Source organism: Schistocerca gregaria, chromosome 2 (genome assembly GCF_023897955.1).
Source record: "Schistocerca gregaria isolate iqSchGreg1 chromosome 2, iqSchGreg1.2, whole genome shotgun sequence".
In the NCBI taxonomy this organism is placed as follows: Eukaryota; Metazoa; Arthropoda; class Insecta; order Orthoptera; family Acrididae; genus Schistocerca; species Schistocerca gregaria.
This window is the reverse complement of record NC_064921.1, coordinates 329,633,289-329,653,355: the sequence shown is the minus strand read 5'-3', so window position 1 is coordinate 329,653,355 and position 20,067 is coordinate 329,633,289. Positions and strand designations below refer to the sequence as shown.

Here is a 20,067-nt window from a genome sequence, read left to right as displayed (position 1 = left end):
TCAACAATTCTCAGAAAGAAATTAATTTGATTAATCTGTTGCAAGCAATAATGACTATGAATGGCATATAGTTGACCCTGTCCTTAGTACTAAAGTGACCAAAAAATGTTTGACTTGCATGATTAGCTGCCTCTTGACTAAAAAATATGACTGTAAGATTACTTTCTGCACCAACAAAAGTTCGGAGAAAAATTTGGTGCTCATGGTAAACACTGTAGAAGATTAATGTACAAACTGGCATTTTCAAAATATTATGGAATAATTGTTCTGCTTGTTATATAGGACAGACTGGAAGAGATATTAAAGGCAGGTACAGGGAGCATCCACCTGAAAAGAAAGCTGGCAATCTATATAATTATACTTCTGCAGTGCACTTGTTTTTTTTTGGATCATTCTCCAAGGAAACTCGAAGACAGTAATTTCTTGTGAAGAGGTAACAGGTCAAAAATTATATTTGTTAGAAGAACTTGAAATATTCAAGCATGTAGCTAATAGAGATGGTAACATCTTGAATGATCTGGTGCAACTGGCAAGTAATTTAATACCATTTTCCATTTGTATGCCAATTTCTGCTTGCATGTAGGTTATCCTCATGCCTTTTTGACACATTTTTGTAATGATTTTGAGCCTAATCTGAATCTGGAATTTGGTTAGCTGTTCTACTTCATTGAGTATCCATGAACTTCTTTGATGCCAAGCAGAAAATTCTCGATTTTAATTATTATGTTTTAATCAATTTTAGTTCATGTTCTCCTCCCCCCTCCCATCCTCCTTATTTACATTATTTATTACTTCTAATAGCACTTTTTATTATATGCAGGGCGAAATGTCAGTGCAGCATTATGTTTTTATAAGAATGTTTTCAGAAGCCTTTTTACAGACACTTTTTGTATTTGGTTAATTTTATATCATTTTAGATTAACAGTAGCCTTCACAAGAGACAATTTTGTTTTCCTACTATAATTTACGTAAGCTACTCAAGGCAGTCTAGGTGCATTTCTTGCGTGCACACATTTATCACACTCCACATGTAGCTTTCATTAGCACTAGAATCTGTACATTTGGGCAGCTGACCTTTGCTGTTTGCCTCAAGCATACTGTTTTAATCTAGATACAGTCATTGTGTATAAGTCAACTCATATATCAACAAGAGTTTTATGTCAATGGACCACCACACTTGACATTTGACCTTCAAACCTGAAATATGATTTTTCTGCAGTCTTAAGCTATGGCTTGTGATTATCTGTGTTTTTAAGATGAATTTTTCATGTGACAAGAGCTGTTAGGCTTTATTCAATGCAGTTTATCAGCTTGTGATGTAACAAGAGTACACTTATCTTACAATTTTTTTCTGCAGTTGCTGCGTCTTTGTTTTGTTTAAAATAATATTGTGACTACTAATGTAATTTTTAATGTCTGTTATGCCTTCTGAAGAAGAAAGTTTTTAAAATAATTGTCAAAACTTTGGTCAAGAGTTTCAGTAAACCTTTATTTGCAGCTGGTTGGTTGATTTTTTCAAATTGTCCGAGTTTACTGAAAGATGTTTTGTTGTATTCTATTTACTTTGTGATAATGATTTCTGTGAGAGTTCAAATTTTTAAGCATACCTTTGCAAAATGCTGATTGTGATGTGGAATGATTTTAAAAGTCTGAAATACAGCTGTGCTGTATAGTATAGTTGTCTAACAAGCAACTAGTAAGGAAAAAATGGAAGGTGTTTTCATCAAGGAAGGCATTCAAGCTGGAGAAATTAAGTATTGTGGAAATTCCAGTTACTAATTTCCTATGAAGAGCTTGAGTTTCAACCAGAAATTTATGGAGTAAAGAGTGGCAGAAGAGTACCAGAAAATAGCAAAGGACTTATACACAAATGCATCATTTGTTACCAGTTCAACTGTAGTATGACAACTACCAGAGCTCAAGGAACTTGACAGCCACTTGCACATCCCGGACCTTCAGTAATGGTTGCTTAATTATATATGTGCATTGGTTGTACACCATCCCTGCTGAGTTCATGTGGTGAATAGGGGGATGCCAACCATAAATTCTTCAGTTCTGTAAGTTTGTCTTGGTCCACAAATGCTCTATTGCAAAAATCTACTAAAACTGAACTTCCCCTATTGACTTCAGTGTCATTTTTATTATTGGAGAAAACCTACGAAGTCCTCTGATTCATATTAGTTGCTTTAACCAACATGGAAATCAGTCTTCAACAGTGTAATATACTCAACACTGCGTGAAAATGATAAGTTTTGAACTGATTTTGTGATTACATTTAATGTAAGTTATCAAGGTAATAATTCTGGCTGTAAGGAGACTCTCCAGATGCCAGAAATTATAAATGGAAAAAATTACATGTGTGTATGAGAAATCTTCCACCGAGTCTAAACTAGATGACCAAGGAAACAATCTTTTCTACATCTACATCAAAACTCCGCAAGCCACCTTACAGTGCATGGCGGAGTGTACTTTGTTACTGTTTTTGTGACCTTGTCACAGTATGAAATTCAATGTGTTTGCTGACATGAAAAGCATAATACTTTATAATTAACACAATAATACTTTCAGTTATGCTGACTTATGAAGAAATATGACCAAGCCAAATAATTTTGAGTTTCCTATCGTAACACAGCTCGCAGCACAAAAAATCTGTTTCACGCATTGGTAAATCCAGACACAGTATAAGTCTGCCAAATTGTAGTGCAGGGAAAATATCTGAAATTTTCAGCAAATGATATAACCATTCCGTACGCAGCCACAAGCTGTATATATGGATGCAAGTGACTGTGACATCATACAAGCAAATTAAATAACTAAAATTTTATTGACGTTTGTTTCTCATGAAAATCTGTTCACTTTCTCAGTTTGTCGAAGTCTTGAAGTGGTAATAGGAGCTTATTTGTTTATTTCTTCCCTTGTTTTGGAGAGGCACAGTGTTACTCTTGGCATGATAGAATGGAAAGTCATTGGGTATGAATTCGGGCCATGGCTGGCAGTGATTGAGGGAATCTGGCAGCACCATAATATGTCACAGGCAGGATCCTCATGTGACAGTAATGAGGTGCCATTTTTCAACAGAACAAAGCATGTCCAAATGTGACATATGTGTCTATAAAGTGGGTGCGTAGTTTGGTGGTACTCCTATGTTCAGGAAGATCCCGATATCTTTTAGATACCTGATAGAACATGCATGGGGTGAGCTTAAATGTCAACTCCACCCAATACAGTTATGGGGCAGCTTGCCTCAGTAACACTAGGCACTGTCATTCAATTGATGGCCATTCTACAACTTCCACGTAGTGTTTATGTCCCTATTTCTGTAGACAACATTAAGAATCTTATTTTCAGATATTGTCTTTATTTTCTTTTTACTGTTTTTACACATTTCTACATATTTAATAATATAAATTTTCAAATAAATCACAGAAAGACTTTTTTGTTGCAGGTGATAACTTTGAACCTGATCCATTACATCTCAGACAAGGAATTTCTGTTCACAACTTGACAAAAGTTTACGGCAATGGAAAAGTTGCAATAAACAATTTGACATTAAATTTTTATGAAGACCAGATTACTTCATTCTTGGGTCACAATGGTGCTGGGAAGACTACAACCATGTGAGTCATTTTTGTCCCTTTTGTCATCAGTTTTGTGTTACATTTTCAGATTAATTTGCCATAATACCTAATTAATTTGTTTCCTTCAGGAGTAAAATTTGAACCCTTATGAAAAAGACTGCTTCAGTTGTATGATAAATAATTATTTGTGATCCAACTAGTTCTGTTGTGTTATAGCCACTTCTGCAGGGAAACATGTTTATTTCATAATTTATTTCAAACTCTAACCAATAGGTGACCAAACATTCTTTGTCCAATTCTGATAAAAATGTTCAACTATCAGTAGGTTGGTAGTCCAATTTAAAACATGGCAGAATGCAAGAAAGCAGCTGGGAATGCAGGAAAATTTGAAGTTAAAATTACTTTCTTTACACTATAATTTCTTTTGTAAGTTTTTCTGATTGATACATTGCCATAAGTACATTTCATAATGCAGATGTTCCATATTTCTGCTCTCTCTTTCAGTATGTATTTTTGACAACTTTCAATTCGTGGTAACTTATCATTGAATTTGTTTGAGATTTTATCTAAAATAAGTTGTGAGGCCATTACTTTGCTTTTTAACAATGAATAATAAACATAGCTGTAATGATACAAACTATTAGCAGGCAATCTGCATGGCCAGAAAAAGTTCGTACATTCAAAGGCAACCAAGATTATTTCTTATAATGTTTTTTTCCCCCTTTTGTGTCTATCCTCTACGATTTACTAATCATTGTTCGGGTAATACAAGGGTTGAGTGAAAAGTAATGCCTCCTCCTTCATTAACTGGGTTTGGATGGGAATATTTTAATAAATCAAACACAGAAATAATCCTTAGAATGTGATATTTAATTACCAATATTCACTTTTCCACATAATCACCAGCCAAATGGCTATATTTCTGCCAACAAAGAACAAGTTTTCTGAAGCTGTCACGGAAGAAGTCGACACTCTGTTTCCACAACCAGTCTCACAGTTCTCTCAACATCTTCGTCAGAAGCATAATGGTGTCCTTGCAGATCGTCTTTCATTATCACGAATAGATGGAAGTCAGATGGTGCTAAGTCGGGACTGTACGGAGGATGCCGTACAGTGGTGAGATTCAGTCTCTGAAGTTCCGCTGTGGTGGCACATGAAGTGTGTGGTTTGGCATTGTCATGCTGCAGGAAAACATTTCCCTTTTCCTTTCAGACCCTTGTTAGCCATCATTTCAGAGTTCAAAGCGTTGTGATGTAACGCTCTGAATATATTGTTGTTCCACAATCAAGGAAATCAAGATGGATAACACCATCTGCGTCCCAGAACACTGTGGTCATGGTTTTTCCAGATGAGGGATGTGTCTTGAATTTCTTTTTCTGGTGTGAGTCTTTGTGTCGATATTCCATAGACTGACGTTTTGTCTCCGGGTCATAATGGTGTACCCACATTTCGTCTTGTCGTAATTGAATGGAGAAAGGTGTCACCTTCATTCTTGTAACGCACTTTCATTTCAGGAGTTAGCATCTGGGGTACCCATCGTGCACAGATCTTCAGATAGCCAAGCAAAGCAATAATGTGACTCACATGTTCTTGTGAAATGCCAATTATGCTTGCAATTTCTCTCTGAGTGGTACAATGATCATCCTGCTTGTGAAACTCAGTGGTTGCTGTCACAGGACATCCAACTCTTTGTTTGTCATGCGGGTCAGGGGTTCCCGTCTCAACATCTTTAAACTTACTCGCCAATGACATACAGTACTCACATCAACACAATCACCATAAACTGCTTTCATTCTGTGATGAATCTTCTTTGGGGTGACACATTCTGCTGTCAAGAATTCAATGACTGAATATTTGCTTAAATTGCATGGACCTACCTTATGTGCAGGGTTCCATACCTTTCCACCGTAACAACACAACCATTCGATGTTATGGCTTCCTGCGAACTGGAGCTGTAGAGAAGAGGCAATGGAATAAGCCAGTGCCTGCTGCATACCAATGCTTCCAACTGTTGAAGAGTTACAAAGGTGGAGACATTACTTTTGAGTCAACCCTTGTACTTGTTCTACAATAGCATAAACATAAAATGCAAAGCTATTGACTTAAAAAGTACATTGTGTTATATAAGGTAGTAATCATGAGTAGGAAAATTGAAAATGGAAAGAGGAGCAGCTGTATTAATATCAAGAACTCTGGTGAAAAACCACTTTGAAGCAAGGAAGGGAAAGTACAGTACTTTGATGTTATTTGACCTCTTTGTTCCATTGAATGGTCAGCATGACTGGTGATAGTCAAAAAACCTACTGGCAAACTATGCCTCTGCAGTGATTTTTAAAAATCTATTAATGCATAGTCAGTCACTGATACGTATCCTTTGCTGTGTCCTGACGAGTTGTTATCAAATTATGGCGAGAAGGGGGGGGGGGGGGCGCACGCATTGTTTTTCAAACATTTCCTTGGCAGAGGCATATTTACAGCTGCTGCTCAATGAGGAATCAAAATGCCTTCTAGTTATCAATACCCCAGTTAGACTTTATCAATACCAGGATTTTTCTTTTGGTGTGGCAAACTCACAAGGTATTTTTCAACTCTTTTTAGAGCAACTTATAACATCAGATCCAGGCTGCATCAACTATTTAGAGGACATAGTAGTCTTGGATGCCTCTAAAGAGTATCATTTGCAGAACCTTCATGCTCTGTTTTCTATTTTGCATTCTCCTGCTGTCCAATGTTCATAAATATATCCCTTTAAGTCCTTAAAAGCAGCGCAACAATGTTTTACTCAGATCAAGAAAGAGGTGTTGGTGACCTTGTATGCTCTTTGTGTGTGAGGTTATGTGTTTATTACGCATGGGCCACTGGAGTGTCTCAGGTACAAAAGTGTTAGCATGCAGACATGTTTTTTGGCCAGGCATTGATGAGGAAATAGTGCGAGTTGCTGCACCCTGCCCACTGTGTGCCAGCCATCAGGTGACTCCCGATGCTTCTTTGCCACCAAGGCCAGATCCACAGCAACCTTGGGAATGAATTCATGTAGATTTTTTGGGACCTTTTAGAATCCCTTCTGGTTATTTGTAATTGATGGGTATTCTAGGTTTCTGTATGTGGCTTATTGTCTGTCTACTTATACAGAAGCAACAATTTCCTGTTTGTCAAACATCTTTGCAATGGAAGTTCTTCCATATACTTTAGTTGTTGACAGTGCTTCCAGTTCACGTCTCATGATTTTGAAGATTTTTGTATTAAAAAAAAAACCAACAACAACAACAGTGTTTGCCACGTCACGGCTCCTCCTTTTCACCCTCAATTGAATGGGGAAGCAGAATGACTAGTAGGAACATTTAATACTCAGATGAAAAAACATGTTTTGGATGTGTCACCGGAAGTAGCTCTTGAGTGGTTCCTAGTTCTTCACGGTTCACCTCTGTTGGTGATAAGAGTATGGCAGAATTGTTGCACAGTCATCAGCCCTTGACTCTGCTACATCTGCTTTGGCTGATGCTAGGCTCTTCGCCAAAAGTGGTGCTGCAGTGCTGGCACAGCCATTTGGGCTCGTGGGTTTGGCTGCCGGCCAAAATAGGTACTGGCAATAATCGAGAGTACTCAAGGCTGACTTCTCTGTGTGATCTGCATGGCTGAGGGGCAGGAATTGTGACACATTGACCAGCTATAACCTCATGTGGACAGCTGTGCAGCGGTGTACCTCTGCTGCCCCTGCGCCCTGTACCTGACCGTCTACACTGTGGCCTAGGCAGGGCTGCCAGCTCCGGCACTGTCGCAGCTGACACCTCTCCCACTGTCACCTCTACTGCAGCTGGTGCTGCTTGTTCTGCTACCTTCACAGCAACTTCCTTCCCTGCGATTGTACCCAGATGTGGAAATGGGCGCTGCGCCAGTGTTGTCTGTCTTACCAGTTGGCCTCTCATAGTGGTTGGGCACCACAGCTGTCCGCAATTGGGCCTCTTCCAATCCTACACCCCGGTGGTAGTGCGTTGCATGACTCTGCAACCTATGTCGACCACAGAAGAAATGGCTGTGAGCACAGTGCTCACTTCTTTGCAAAGGAAGAGGAGTGCTATAACTACCAGTTTTGTGTGTACACCATTTCATAGTTTGTATGTAATGTTTGTGTTTGATTCGGCCACTGAAGGCCACCCAACCTGCTAATACAACAGAAGTTGCGTGCACAGCCTGCTGGCTGCATCCCCTATTGGTCCTAATGGATATATAAGCTGGAGCGCAAGGCTCTAACAGTCACTTGTGTATTGCTAATTGTATTATACTTTATCTTCCATGTATTTGTACTGTTAGCACAATACATTACAGTGTTCTTGGGTTAGTAGACCTAAAGATGTTCAACAGATCATTGTCAAATTTCCACAGCAATTAGTACCAGCAAGTCTTTCAGTGTGATACATTGCACCTCAGTTTTCAGCTTAACCCTTTCAGTTCCTCTGGCTATAATTGTGTAAATTAGATTAGATTTACTTTCATTATAATTAATCTCTAGTGAGGAGGTCCTCCAGTATGTAGAACATGTCAGAAAAACAATAATACATTGCAGATATTTACAACTCAAACAAATAAGCTAATGTACCATTCCACAGGTCCAAAATGGCATGGTCATCATTTTTTAATGAACACTATATGAAAGAATGATTTTACAAATACTAATGCACTGAATATAAAATAAAAAAGTTTTTTATTTATTTATAAGGTAATAAATGTGTAATACAACTACTAAATACTTATTTACAATGAACACATTACTGCACTGAAATTGTGCAGGAGTTATATATATCAATGGAGTAGTAGGAGTTAGCCACCAATAAATCCTTTAGGCTTCTCTTAAACTGAATTTCATTGGTCGTTAAGCTTTTTATGGCTGCTGGCAAGTTATTGAAAATGTGTGTTACTGAATAATGCACACCTTTTTGTACAAGACTAAGTGACTTTAAATCCTTGTGAAGATCATTCTTATTTCTAGTATTGATTCCATGAATTGAGCTGTTGGTTTGAAAAAGTGATATATTTTTAATGACAAATTTCATTAAGGAATAAATATATTGGGAGCAGTAGTTAGTATCCCTAGTTCCCTAAACAGGCTTCTGCAGAATGTTCTTGAGTTCACACCACATATAACTCTTACTGCACATTTTTGTGTTCGGAAACTTTAGCTTGGCTTGATGAATTACCCAAAAAAATAATCCCATATGGCATTATGTAATGAAAGTAAGCATAGTTTGCCACCTTTTTCACTTTTATATCCCCTATGTCTGACACACTTGGCATTGCAAATAGAGATTTGTTAAGATGCATCAGAAGCTTTGTGGTGTACTCCTCCCAGTTGAATTTATTATCAAGCTGTAATCCTAAGAATTTAACACTGTCCACCTCTTCTATCTGCTTGTCATCGTATTTTAGGCATATACTCATGGGACACCCCTTACAAGCTCTGAACTGCATGTAGTGTGTTTTTTCAAAGTTTAGTGACAAAGAATTGGCTAGGAACCAGTGATTAATGTCCACAAATATTTTATTAGCTGACCTTTCTAAGACTACACTTGATTTGCTATTTATTGCAATGTTTGTATCATCGGCAAATAAAACGAACTTGGCTTCTGATAATGTTAGTGATGAAAAGTCATTGATATACACAAAAAAAAGTAAGGGCCCCTAAAATGGATCCTTGTGGGACCCCACATGTAATTAGTTCCCAGTTGGATAGTGCCTGATAGCTTGATAAATGTCTCTTTTCTAATAACGTCCTTTGTTTCCTGCCAGAAATATAAGATTTGAACCATTTTGCAGCATTGCCTGTTACACAATAATATTCTAATTTACTTAAAAGGATATTGTGATTTACACAGTCATATGCCTTTGACAGATCACAAAATATAACAGTTGCCTGCAGTTTTTTGTCTAATGAATTAAGCACATTTTCACTGTACATGTGGATAGTCTTCTCAATATCAGAACCCTTTAGAAATCGAACTGTAACTTTGGCAGTATGTTATTTGAGATAAGATGGTTATAAAGTCGATTGTACATTACATTTTCTAAAATTTTTGAGAATGCTCGCAAAAGTGAAATTGGACAGAAATTTGATGCTATTTCTTTATCTTGCTTCTTAAACAGTGGCTTAACTTCAGCATATTTTAACCATTCAGGAAATATTCCACTCATAAATGACTGGTTACACAGACAGCTTAATATGTTACTTAATTCAGAATCACAGTCCTTAATTAACTTTGTTGATATTTCATCATACCCACTAGATGTTTTTGATTTTAAAGATTTTATGTTGGATATTATTTCTGCTGGGGTAGTGAGGGTCAAATTCATATTATGGAAGTTACCTGAAATGTCTGGTCTGAAGTATTCCATAGCAGCATCTACAGAACATGACAACCCCATCTTGTCAGTAACTGTTATAAAATGTTTGTTAAAAAGTTCTGTAACACTATACACGTCTGTCACCAATGTATCATTTACTGTTAATGCTGTTTGTCCCTCTTTCCATTGGCCTCAGGGTTGATGAACACTATGAGCAAGTACAAATTAATGACTAAAGGCAATATGAGTTCGATTGTTGCCAATATCTATAATGATCCTGCTGGTTGGGGGGATCTTTTTAAATTTAAATTGTGCATTTGGGAGGAAGTAAATTTACAATAATTACAATAGTTCTTAACAGATGACATATTTAATTACTCTAAAACCAGAAAATAAAAATGTAACTTCCAACAGAACTTACACAGCATGTCTGCTTGCTGAGACAGACTATGAGAGAAAAACAAGATATAATTTTTCCCTGCTCTATTCTTTTTCAGTGATAGGACATTTCAATATCACTGATCATCCATAAATCTCTACTGTGGTTTCACAGAGTACAATTATTGTTACACATAGGAATTATGAAAGAAAAGACATACATACTGGAGACTGGCTCTTTACGAACGTTAAAAAAATATATGGTTCCTCCAATAAGTAACAATTTATCGCCCGCTCTAAGGCTTGAAGCTATTCTATTGGTTGTATATACCTCAAGCCTTTGACTAAAAACAACCAGGGGACTGGATAAACTTGAATTCTATTAGAGATCAAATTGGTGGCTATAAATCTCAATAATAAAAGCATAGGCTATGCTCATTAGCTCATTACATAAGCACCTAGTTGTCTTCCTTTTAACAGTGACACAAGTACACATTGGAAAAGAAAAATGGTATGTCCACAAGATTACACATAGTTAAGTAGAGTATCAAGTACTTTTTTATTTTTTCCCCCCCTTAAGAAATGTCAAATTGTGAAACTGCAGCAAGCAATAATTGAGGATAAGGCGGCTTCTTTTTTGTTTGATTATCTCAACAGTGCTTTAAAACAGCTATTTACTGAACTGTGTTATGCATCAAAGTAAGTAATTATCAATCACAAAGTATTTTTCATTAGCTTTAGTTGTTTCTCCAAGTATGGGGTTACTAATTTAGCTTATAGTTTGTTGTATTATGATAAAATAGCTTTGAGAAATTTCTCAGTTGTGTTAATATGAAATTTAACTATTGATTATATACAGTGTGAAGCAGTCTTGATGTCTTTAAATGAGAAGGGAATGGCAGTTAAGTTGAGAAATGCACTTGAGTCTCGCTCATAAGGCCCTCAGTAGTCTGGCCTCTCTGTAATCCAGCACACATCCAAAAACACCTGCACAATGAATTATCGTGTGCAGCAATGCCTAGTTAAACAACACCTGATATACTGTGTTTGATATTGTAGCTTTATTTACCGCTCGGAATCATGTCTTCTAAAAGGGAACATGTAACGCTAGACCTCAAGTAGAAACTCAAAATTTTAGATAAGTTAAATCGTGGTCCTTCGCAAAAAGCCATTACTGTGGACTTCGATGTTGGACAAGCAATTATTTATGACAGCAAAAAGAAAGAAGGTGTAATTCACCAGTGTTCAAGACAAATGGATAGTTAATTGGGAAAATTGAAGGTTATGCGAAAGAGTGAGGATGAAGAACTGGACATAGCTATTTATAGATGGTTCATACAACAACACTGTAAAGGAATTCCAGTCAGTGGCCCGGTGATAAAGGAAAAAGCAGCTGCATTTAACAAACTACTTGGCAGTAGTAACTTGTTTGCTGCAAGTGAAGGTTGGTTATCAAACTCAAAAAAAACGACATGGCATTCAGCAGCTGACAGTCACCGGTAAAAGTTGCTCAGCTAACATTAAGGATGCTGATGAGTTTGTAAGCAAGATAATAAAGGAAGAAGGAAGAAGATTTAACTGCTGATGTCTGATATAATGCTGATGAAACAGGACTCTTTTACAAGATGCTTCCTTCAAAAACATTAGCTGCCTCATTATGAAACATGTTTATAAGCAACAGAAACAGCACATAACATTAATGACATATTGTAATGCAAATGGGAATCATAAACTACCGCTTATGACAATTTAAAATCCCAACATCCACTGACATGAATACTCTACCAATGCAGTACGGTACTCAGAAGAAAGCGGGGATGTACAGACAAATATTCTCTTGGTGATTCCATGAAACATTTGTACCAGCAGTGAGAAAAAGAGCTAAAAAAGAAAAAGCTTCCTTGTAATTGACAGTGCTCCCAGTCATCCTTCAGATGTTTCTCTAAAGTCCAGTGGTATACAAGCATTCCTTCTCCCACCCGATGTGACAGCCCTAATTCAGTCAATGGACCAGGGAATTTTGGAAACAATTAAACGTCATTATTGACATTCAATTCTCATCTCCTTGCTTATCAAAAGTGAAAACAACTCTATCGTGACTATGAGGAAGGCGTGGAAAGCAATTAAGGTACGTGATGTTGTTTTTCAAGCAGCTAAAGCACTGAATAAAGTGGAGAGCGCATCCATTGATGCCAAATTGGGCCCAGTAGTGAGTGGTAGTGATGAGCCAGTCAATTCGGAATTATCAATTATTTGTACACTGACATGTTCCACAACCTTCCAGGAGGAGAAGAAGTTGATGATGAAGATGTTACTAAGTGGCTAAATGAGGAAAACTGTGATATGGACCGAACTTTAACAGATGAAGAAATAATCAAAAGTGTGCAAGAAAGTAATGATGAAAGTGATGGAGAAGAGGACACAGGAGGAGAGAGCATGAGATTTCTCACACTGCTGGTGCTGAAGCTGCCAAGGTCTTCCTGGAGTACATTATGCAACAACCAGATACATGCAGTACTGATGTAATGCTTGTAAAGCAGTTGTGTAATAAAGCGTGCCACTGTCACATATCATCATTGCTATAGTTAAAAATTAGGGACATGTTTCATAGTGAGTGATACGACTGTATAATTATGTACAGTATACACTCAAGGACTAAGTTTTCTTTGAAAATTAATGTATTTTTGGGTTTAATAAAGTATATCCTGTATTTTTTAATATTGTATCCTTCAGTTTAATAAAGTGCAGTAGACTATATTGCCTATGTTTTCAAAATAATAACAATAATAATAAACAAAATAAATGAATAAAATAAATTTCAGACACTCAAAAATCTGGCACTTCTGCTAATCTTGCACCCATATGTGCGAGGAATGGCCAGATTAGTGAGAGCCTAGGGTATTTGACTGAATGTAACGCAAAGTAGACTTGATGTCTTGTGATTTCCAAGTGGTACTAGATGAGCTGAGACAATTTTCGCTGAATACAAAGCAAAGTAGACTCGATGACTTCAGATGAACAGGTGACAAGTATATGAATTTAGAAAATTTTCACTGAATACAAAGCAAAGTAGACTTGATGACTTAAGGTGGTCATGCAACTGCAGATCAGTTCAGAAATTTTTTACTGAATATAGAGCAAAGTAAACTCATTCTCTTCATGTACTCTTTGTCATCAAGATCAGTGTGGGAAAGGAGGCTGGTCCTCTGGTGTCGATGTCAGATAGGCACCATTCACCATCAAGTGATCAATTCATTTGCAGCAGCCTCTGTAGACAGCTGGCGATCGTGTACAGACAGCTGGACTGGCGGGACTTCTGCCAGCGTTCCTCACCAGCATGCAGCAATCATTATGAAACAAAGTCAGAAGGCAGTATCAATGTGATGTAGAGGCTGGAAAGTGCAAAGCTGCCATTATTTAAATCGCCTGATCAAATTGCCTATTGTTGTGAATCAAAGCTTCCAGTTACTTCATGTGATCATGATCTGCATTTACAGGGCTAGTGTTATTCACTGGTTTTATGTTGGCACTAGTATTTATATTTACTGGCTTTGCAAACTAATTATACTAGAGATATTCTGATTTATTCCTGGCCCTACTGGAGTTCATGGTTAGTGTTCTTTTATTTACTCTGAATATTTCACCATGTGTACCGCGAGAGTGTCCTTCCATGGCAGATAGATGTAACCTATGCACAGTGGGAATTTAAAACTTGTCTGCACATTCAACACAACACAGCTACAAATAGATCCGTAGTGGAGCACAATATTATCAGCTGCTACTTTACACAGAGGACTCTTCATGGGAATACTACACAGAGCTGTGGCACATCTGCTTTTCAAAAGTGTCTGTGTTACTAGTGTTGTCCATATTCACAGGAATTTGTGTTTTCAACAAAGTCATGCCTCATCTCCACCGTACTTACTACCTAGCAGTACCTCTTCACTGTGCACATTTATATAAAGTACAGGGTTCATGCATTTATGCACCCATTGTATTCATCACTAAAACTAGCATTTCTTTCATTCCGGTCCACTGATCATGATAATCTCTATGTACAAAGTACTTTCATGTTATTCGTGTTTTTCTTTCATGAAGTAGAATGATATGGTTCACATAGATTTTTAAGCATGCATACAATTACTTATTGACTGTGTTTCCAACTGTGGAACATACTGGTCAGACATTTAAATCTTGCCCGTACTCTAAACAAAAGAAATAAAATCATGGAAAGGAACATGATACCAGGCTTTCTAGACCCAAACGTTATGTGGTTTGCATAAAAGCAAATCACAAAAAACATGAGACACACAAATGGTCAAAGCATAAAAGAAATTCCCTAATTTCTTCATAAGCTCAAACTTTTACAAAAGCAACCCGTAGCTCAGTTTGCCTTTTGATATCATGCAACTTTAGTGCAAAGAAAATAATGGAAACAACATTACAGGGAGAAGACAAGTCATTACCGAAATCATTAGCAGATTAGTAAAAACAATATAATGATTTACCATCTAAGCAATCATTTCCTCTGGCTTGCTACATAAGCTAGGGAATGTCAGTGTGTGTAATTTATCGCATGGTCATTTCAGTGTACACACAATAGTTTGCTACAGGCAGAAGATTTTCAATTCTAGCTGATGTTTAATACTAGGTCTGTGTATAATGAATGTTTTTTATTTTTTTTATTTTCTCCCAAGTTAAGTCTTTCGCTAATCATATATTATTGCTGCTAAGTAATAAAATAAACCTAAATTCTAAATAAATGTTTACAAAATAGAGAAACGTACAAAAACAGCACTAGATGGTCTACTAGCTATGTGTATTTCTCATTAGGACATGGCTTAGATTCTGCTACTGTAGTTATGATCGTTCAACTTAACAGAGTAATGAGCAATCTTTATTTTAGCATACAGCATTTTGGAATTAAATGATGGTTTCATCTTCCAGTAAATTCACATGATACATTTGTCTATATGTTACATTTCCGTGGAGTTCATGAGCTTTCACATAGGGAAGTGCCCAACCATGGATCATACATACAATCCTGCAATAAAACCTACAAGACATCATCCTAGGTGTTTCCTTCTTCACTGCATCCCTTTTTGCCCACGGAATGGAATAGGTTTTGTGAGAAAAAAAGGTATCATGGAGAGTGATATTCATGTGATGTGCATCAACTCTTATCACTCCAGATTTACTGGAGAAAACATGAATAAATGACAGCAATAACTCCACCATTCAGTCTTTTGATGCTCGCTAAGGCACCCAGATTCTTGCACCTTGGCGTAAATCTTACTGATATCAGGCAAATCAGTTTTTACTTTTTTTGATACAGGCTCGCACATGTGTGGTCAACAAGGTCACTTTCTGCCCACAGCACCTTACTATTACCTGCTAGTTTTAACTTAAGATTCTGGCAGAATCTGCCCTGAGATGGTCTAGAACAAATTAAATTTAACACTTTCCTTTTCCCTGAATTTAGTAGGGAAGTTTTACTTTGGAGGTAGGCTCTTGCATCCTCTATTACAAGAATTTCATTCCCAGTAAGCATGGAATAGAGAACTCTTTCACTATGAAAAACCTGCACTCAGTGGCTCCATTCTCAAATTTTAACTCCACCTGAGCCTACTCTTGTGCCCTCTGTTTATGGGCATCTATAGCCTCTGACACAATACAATGGTGCACTAGCAATGTCAGAATCCTAGAAGTTTCGTAGAGATAATTGGTGAAATGCGGCGTGAACTTGGTGTCCAAACTGTTCTGTAAATATATGATTATCATGTACCTCATCATTTATATCATTTCCATCCTTATAACGTAACACGTGCATTGCTGCATTACAACATGTGCCTCCACACCATTCCGCAGTCGATACCTGGGAGCATGATTAGACTGCCTCTAGGGTGAAACTTCCTGGCAGATTAAAACTGTGTGCCCAACCGAGACTCGAACTTGGGACCTTTGCCTTTCGCAGGCAAGTGCTCTACCATCTGAGCTACCGAAGCACGACTCATGCCCGGTCCTCACAGCCTTACTTCTGCCAGTATCTCGTCTCCTACCTTACAAACTTTACAGAAGCTCTCCTGCGAACCTTTTTAATCTGCCAGGAAGTTTCATATCAGCGCACACTCCACTGCAGAGTGAAAATCTAATTCTGGAAACATCCCCCAGGCTGTGGCTAAGCCATGTCTCCGCAGTATCCTTTCTTTCAGGAATGCTAGTTCTACAAGGTTCGCAGGAGAGCTTCTTTAAAGTTTGGAAGGTAGGAGACAAGATACTGGCAGAAGTAAGGCTGTGAGGACCGGGTGTGAGTCGTGCTTTGGTAGCTCAGATGGTAGAGCACTTGCCCGTGAGAGGCAAAGGTCCCGAGTTCGAGTCTCAGTCAGGCACACAGGTTTAATCTGCCAGGAAGTTTCATATCAGCACACACTCCGCTGCAGAGTGAAAATCTCATTCTGCCTCTAGTTTGTTGACTGCTTAGAGGTGGGAGGCCATTCTTCAGTGACTTCAACCACTCTTATAGGTTCTGAATGTTGCTGTGGCTAGCCAGGAATTGGTTTAGAATAATTTGCTGACCTATTGCGGCTACCATTACCATCTTGTACTGGTGGTGGTCCCTGAAAATTTCGGTTGCTGCTGGTTCCTGTTTTTGAAGTAGCCCAGTACCTCTGATTTGGCATATTCCTTCACATCTGGTATCCATGATGGTGCTGATGCTGACTATCCTTATTTTGCCTTGAAAACTTTTTCTAGGGCCAGGTGTAGGTGGGACACCATTGCTGCAAGCGATGGGTTTCTGACCATTGTTATTGTAGTTAATGAAATGATAAGTTGCCGCCCAAGCATTTCTATTAATATGCTTGGGCATCGTGGATCGACAGTGTTGTCATTGTCGACATGGACTTGTTTTTCTGTATCAAATTCCAGTTCCATCTTTTCTGGTTTCCCAAATTTTGTCATAATTACAGTCTCCCAGAATATCATAATAATTAAAAAATAGAATTAATCCTACAGTTTGGGTTGTGTGTCATACTGGTTTGGTGGGTACCTGTGAAGCGCTATGTTTAAAAGAACATCCATCTGTCTTCATGCAGATCCATGTATGGCTCACTCCTCAGCCAGGACCGTTGTCCTTCTCTGCAAAAGGCTTTCTGTCCAACCTAGAACTGAACAGGATATTTTCTTGCACTCGTGCACCATGGTGCAATACTTAAACATATTTTAACCAATTTTAATCTTAGTTCTGTACCCTTGTGAATTTACATTGTAAAATGTTCCTAAAGATGGGACACATGTCATGAAACTGGGTATCGATTTCTCTGTTTAGAAATAAATAATTAGTTGTGAATATTCTGTGAATAGAAATGTGTGACATTCATAATATGCCAAGTATTTTTGACAGTAAATTATGTGAATAATATGTGTTTTTGAAAAGTTTAAAGCTAGTTTATGAGTGCAAAACAATTAATAACAGTAACGAAAAAGTTGCTATATCCCCTGTTGTCGCTTCTTTGATCAACTTGATGATAAGGGTTGTGTCATCTGTAAAAAGGACTAATTTCTCCTCCTTATTCAAATAAAATAGTAAAGCAAGAGTAGTAACAGGCCATTGCTCGAACTCTACATACTGCTTCTTGTGATTTCTTCTCATGAAGTGATTTGGTGTCTCTGTTTGTATGACTCAAATACCTGTTTGTAACAAGGCAGTCTGCTTACTGTTATAGGATTAAACTAGGTCTGTGCTGAACTGTGTATTCCATAATAACTTAATTGTTCTAATAGAATATTGTGACTGATACAGTAAAATGTCTTTAGTAAGTCACCGAAGATACCAACTAGAGATATTTTAATATTTAAAATTTTTGTTATGTGCTGATTGCGTGTATAAACAGGTTCTGTGATAGAGCATGCATTTTGAAATCCAAACTTTTATTCAAAGAGTATCCCATTGCGATAGAGGTTGATGACAACCTAGGCATATAATACCTTCTGATGCATGTTAGAAAATAATGTAAGAAGTGAGACTGGCCAGGTTCTGACATCTGTGAAGTCCCTTTATAAAGAGACTAACAGTGGCATACTTTGATATTTACAGTATAAAACTTTTAACTAATAATGTATTACATGTATGACTGAGCACATAACAACTTCTAAAACCATAAATTTATAGTGAGTTATTGAATATTTCTTTAACTCAATACAAACTTTTAGTTTCGAGGGTCATTATGATCTTTCTTATTTCAGATGGAAATGTGTGACAAAGTTTCTTTTCACTAAATAATATCTGCATTGTTAAGTTGACAATTATTACTTCGGATATGTCTAATTATAACTGAACAAAACAAATTTTTTGTGCCTTATGTGTTTCACCTGTAATTTTTGAAATATTTCTTCAGTGGCCTGAAATATATAGAGATTTGTGTTTATACTATTTTGTGTTATAAGTTGATAGGATGGGGTGCCATGAATCTGCCAATAATTGATCTGAATGTATTTTAAGTTGTCTTCAAAGGAACTATGAACTTAAAAACAAACAGACAAATTAAATGCAAACATAATACAATTTAATTTTAATTTGTGTAACCATTTATTTAATTGCAGTGAAATCAGCCTTAGTACTTTTTCGAATTTTCTGTTATCACTGTTTTCTTGGTTTCAGATCTATTCTCACAGGCCTGTTTCCTCCAACTTCTGGAACTGCAACTATATATGGTTTAGACATTAATCGTGAAATGGACAGTATCCGCAAAAGTTTGGGAGTTTGTCCACAGCATAATGTTCTTTTTGATAAGTAAGTTTTAATTATTTTCTTGTATAATTAAACAATGAAAAATCCAAGATGAAATAAAAATATGAATAGTAGGATAAATTTCCACTCATAATTCGAAACTTTTCACCAGTTGTGATTCATTGGTGATGCTGTCATAATCTGGATCAAGGCCGAGAATATTGTATTTACATTCCTCCAGAAGCCCAACACCTTCAGTACATCAATTTAGACAGCTGCCATCCATTCTGCGTACGCCCTAGGCACCTGTGGTTGTTGCATTTGCTGTGGCTAGTTGTCCTTCTTCAAATCTGCCAAGGGTCTTGATGAGGCCTTCACAGGTCAAAATTACCCTCCACACTTTTTCCAGGAACAGTTATCCTATGTCTTGTCTCCTCCATAACCTATCATACCCATTGACTGGCCACAACCACAAAGGAGAGCACCCCTCATGACTCAGTACCATTCAGACTGGAGTGACTGAATCACATTGTCTGCCCTGGTTTAGATTATTTCTTGTCATGGCCAGAAATTAGAAATAACCTCTCCACTATTGTCCTCATCTCTCTCACAGTGACATTCCACCACCCATCAAATCTATGCAATATATTTGTCTGTCCCTACTCTGCCTCCGTTCCCAATTTTCTGACAGTCTTTTTTTTAACCCATCATTGATGTGGACAATTGTAAAAGCAGTCAACTTAGCTGCATCCAGTGTGTGGTTTTCTGAATGAGTATGACCACTAGCAAGTGGTCTGCTTGCATGAGTAGCCATTGCCAAAATGTGGCCAAAAGACATCTGGATACCCAGTTTCTGAGCATGGTGTGCAACACAGTGTGCTTGATTTCCGTGACTGCTGAAAAGCATTTCAGAATTACACTGGTGAGAACTCTCATTGCAACATATTCTTCATTCCCCAAAACCTCTTGGCCTCAACCTTCATGAGTCCCCCCGTCTCAGCTTGCCTCTATCCCATTCTCTGCTCCTACTCCAGTCTCACAAATGCC

General features: G+C 37.5%; 1 protein-coding gene across 3 annotated transcripts in view; it reads left to right on the top strand.

Moving 5' to 3' along the window:
- LOC126336982 (ATP-binding cassette sub-family A member 7-like) overlaps positions 1-20,067 on the top strand; it is a 585,480-nt gene that overhangs the window by 228,053 nt on the left and 337,360 nt on the right. For all 3 annotated transcript variants that reach the window (XR_007565029.1, XM_050001219.1, XM_050001217.1), the window contains exons 20-21: positions 3,446-3,617; positions 18,952-19,083. Coding sequence is in view for 2 of the 3 variants with exons in the window: in XM_050001219.1 (XP_049857176.1) it covers positions 3,446-3,617; positions 18,952-19,083 (304 nt within the window). In the remaining variant the exon portion in view is untranslated. The remainder of the gene's footprint in view (positions 1-3,445; positions 3,618-18,951; positions 19,084-20,067) is intronic.